Below are 2,075 nucleotides of genomic sequence, written 5' to 3'. Positions count from 1 at the left end.
TCAGTATCGACCAAGGTCACCACTACAATATATATCCTTTGTAACCCGTCACACGAGATAAGTTGATCAGGTGTAAATCCCCAGCATTTGTATCCTCTCCCGGTATAGTGAAGTACCGACAAATGTTAGCAAAAAAAAAAGGGGGGGGGTTGGCTTCTGATATTTGATAAAAGGGATTCTCAAGTGGAACATTTATTTAGATGAAAAGTACTTTGCCTCCTACTCCTAGTAGAAGACCAGGCTCGCATGCATCCTACCATCGCTGAATGGACCCGATTAAGGAACACACCTTTTAGGAATCCCTGCTGGTTCATCATTGAGATGACCAAGCTCTACTAACAGGAACACGAGTAAAACAGCGGCCTGCAGGTTCATCACCCAGACCACGAAGCTCTACTGCCTGGTGATAAGAGAACCCAGGGGGGAAGCATAATGATGAAGAACATTTACTAACCCAGCCAAAGCTAAATACAGTGAGATATTTCCCATAGAAACAATGCACAAGGATCACAATGCCACGACCGCGGGGCACCTTCCTCCTTCTTCGCCTCATCGTGCTCTGCCTTCACAAGTGCTTGTCCTCGATGAAGGATCTCGAGGACTTCATCCACACCGCTCCGAGCCTCAAAAGCATGCATATCGGCTCCCTGAATTTTTTTCTTACCCCGACAACATGAGCATCGTCGATCATTTGGCGCTGCACCGCCCAAGCGTCACCACCCTTAAGCTTGCCGGTTAGGGTTGGGGACCGACAAAAGCATTGAGCTCGACATGCCTTGCTCGCCACCGTCCTCGATCTCTTTGTTTCTTGATTTCTTGTCGAGAGATCATATCTATCAAGGAAGGGAACTAATCATGTGGATGTGTGGATCGTGTTTCCTTCAGAGATGAACCCGAGGAGCAGCACCTCCAACTCCAACTCCAACTCCAAGCCGTCGCGCCGGAGCAGCTCCGGCCCGGAGAAGCCGCCGCAGCCGGCGGAGGTGCCGACGGCGGCGGGGGAGACGGATTCGCCGGTGTCGCTCAAGTCGTTCAGCATGGCGGACCTGCGGGCGGCCACCAAGAACTTCGGCTCCACGTTGTACCTGGGCGAGGGCGGGTTCGGGTGCGTGTACAAGGGGTGGATCGACGAGACCACGCTCGCCCCCACCAGGCCCGGCGCCACCAACGCCAAGATGGTGGCCATCAAGAAGCTCAAGAAGGAGAGCTTCCAGGGCCACCAGGAGTGGCTCACCGAGGTTACCTACCTCGGCGACCTCCACCACGACAACCTGGTCAAGCTCGTCGGCTACTGCTCTGACTCCAACAGCAACAAGCTGCTGGTGTACGAGTACATGCCGCGCGGCAGCCTGGAGAACCACCTGTTCCGACGGGGCAGCCAGCCGCCGCTGCCGTGGTCCACGCGCGTGTCCGTTGCCGCCGACGTCGCCCGCGGGCTCGCCTTCCTCCACTCCCGCGACGTCATCTTCCGGGACCTCAAGTCCTCCAACGTGCTCCTCGGCCCCGACCACCGCGCCAAGCTCTCCGACTTTGGCCTCGCCCGCGCCGGCCCCACCGGCGGCAAGAGCCACGTCTCCACCCGCGTCGTCGGCACGCGCGGCTACGCCACGCCGGAGTACGTCGCCACGGGCCACCTCTCCGCCAAGAGCGACGTCTATGGCTTCGGGGTGGTGCTCCTGGAGCTCATGACCGGGCGGCGCGCGCTCGACGAGGCCCGCGGCGTGGCGTCGGAGCTGCTGGTCGACTGGGCCATGCCGATGCTGCAGGGGGAGCGGCGGAAGGTGATAAGCGTCATGGACACCAGGCTCGGCGGGTAGTACCCCAAGAGGCAGGCGCAGGACATGGCCGCGCTCGCGCTCTGATGCCTCCAGAATGACTCCAAGAGCCGCCCCTCCATGGCCGACGACGTCCTCCCAGCCCTCGAGCTCCTCCTGCACCTAACCACCTCCTCCTTGACCACGACGTCGTCCAGATCGCCGGCCGCGTTGGCGGCGCCGGTGCACAGAGGCAACCGACGATCATCACAAAAGCTAGCTAGCTTGGAGACTCTGTTCATTTAATTATTGTGTTCAATT

The 2,075-nt window shown here is 58.7% G+C and overlaps 1 protein-coding gene across 1 annotated transcript; it reads left to right on the top strand.

Moving 5' to 3' along the window:
- Positions 1 to 919: 919 nt before the first annotated feature.
- LOC119367240 (probable serine/threonine-protein kinase PBL18) lies at positions 920 to 1,823 on the top strand. Its single transcript, XM_037632811.1, has one exon. It carries the CDS (start codon positions 1,038 to 1,040, stop codon positions 1,815 to 1,817), a length of 780 nt encoding a protein of 259 aa, XP_037488708.1. The 5' UTR covers positions 920 to 1,037; the 3' UTR covers positions 1,818 to 1,823.
- Positions 1,824 to 2,075: the final 252 nt, after the last annotated feature.

The sequence above is a fragment of the Triticum dicoccoides genome, chromosome 2B (genome assembly GCF_002162155.2).
Source record: "Triticum dicoccoides isolate Atlit2015 ecotype Zavitan chromosome 2B, WEW_v2.0, whole genome shotgun sequence".
Lineage (NCBI taxonomy): Eukaryota > Viridiplantae > Streptophyta > Magnoliopsida > Poales > Poaceae > Triticum > Triticum dicoccoides.
The sequence above is the reverse complement of the archived record's forward strand: the minus strand, read 5'-3'. Positions and strand labels throughout refer to the sequence as shown.

Bases quoted from the DNA above. Each gene is read 5' to 3' on its own strand.
- LOC119367240 (XM_037632811.1), top strand. From the start codon at position 1,038: ATGGCGGACCTGCGGGCGGCCACCAAGAACTTCGGCTCCACGTTGTAC.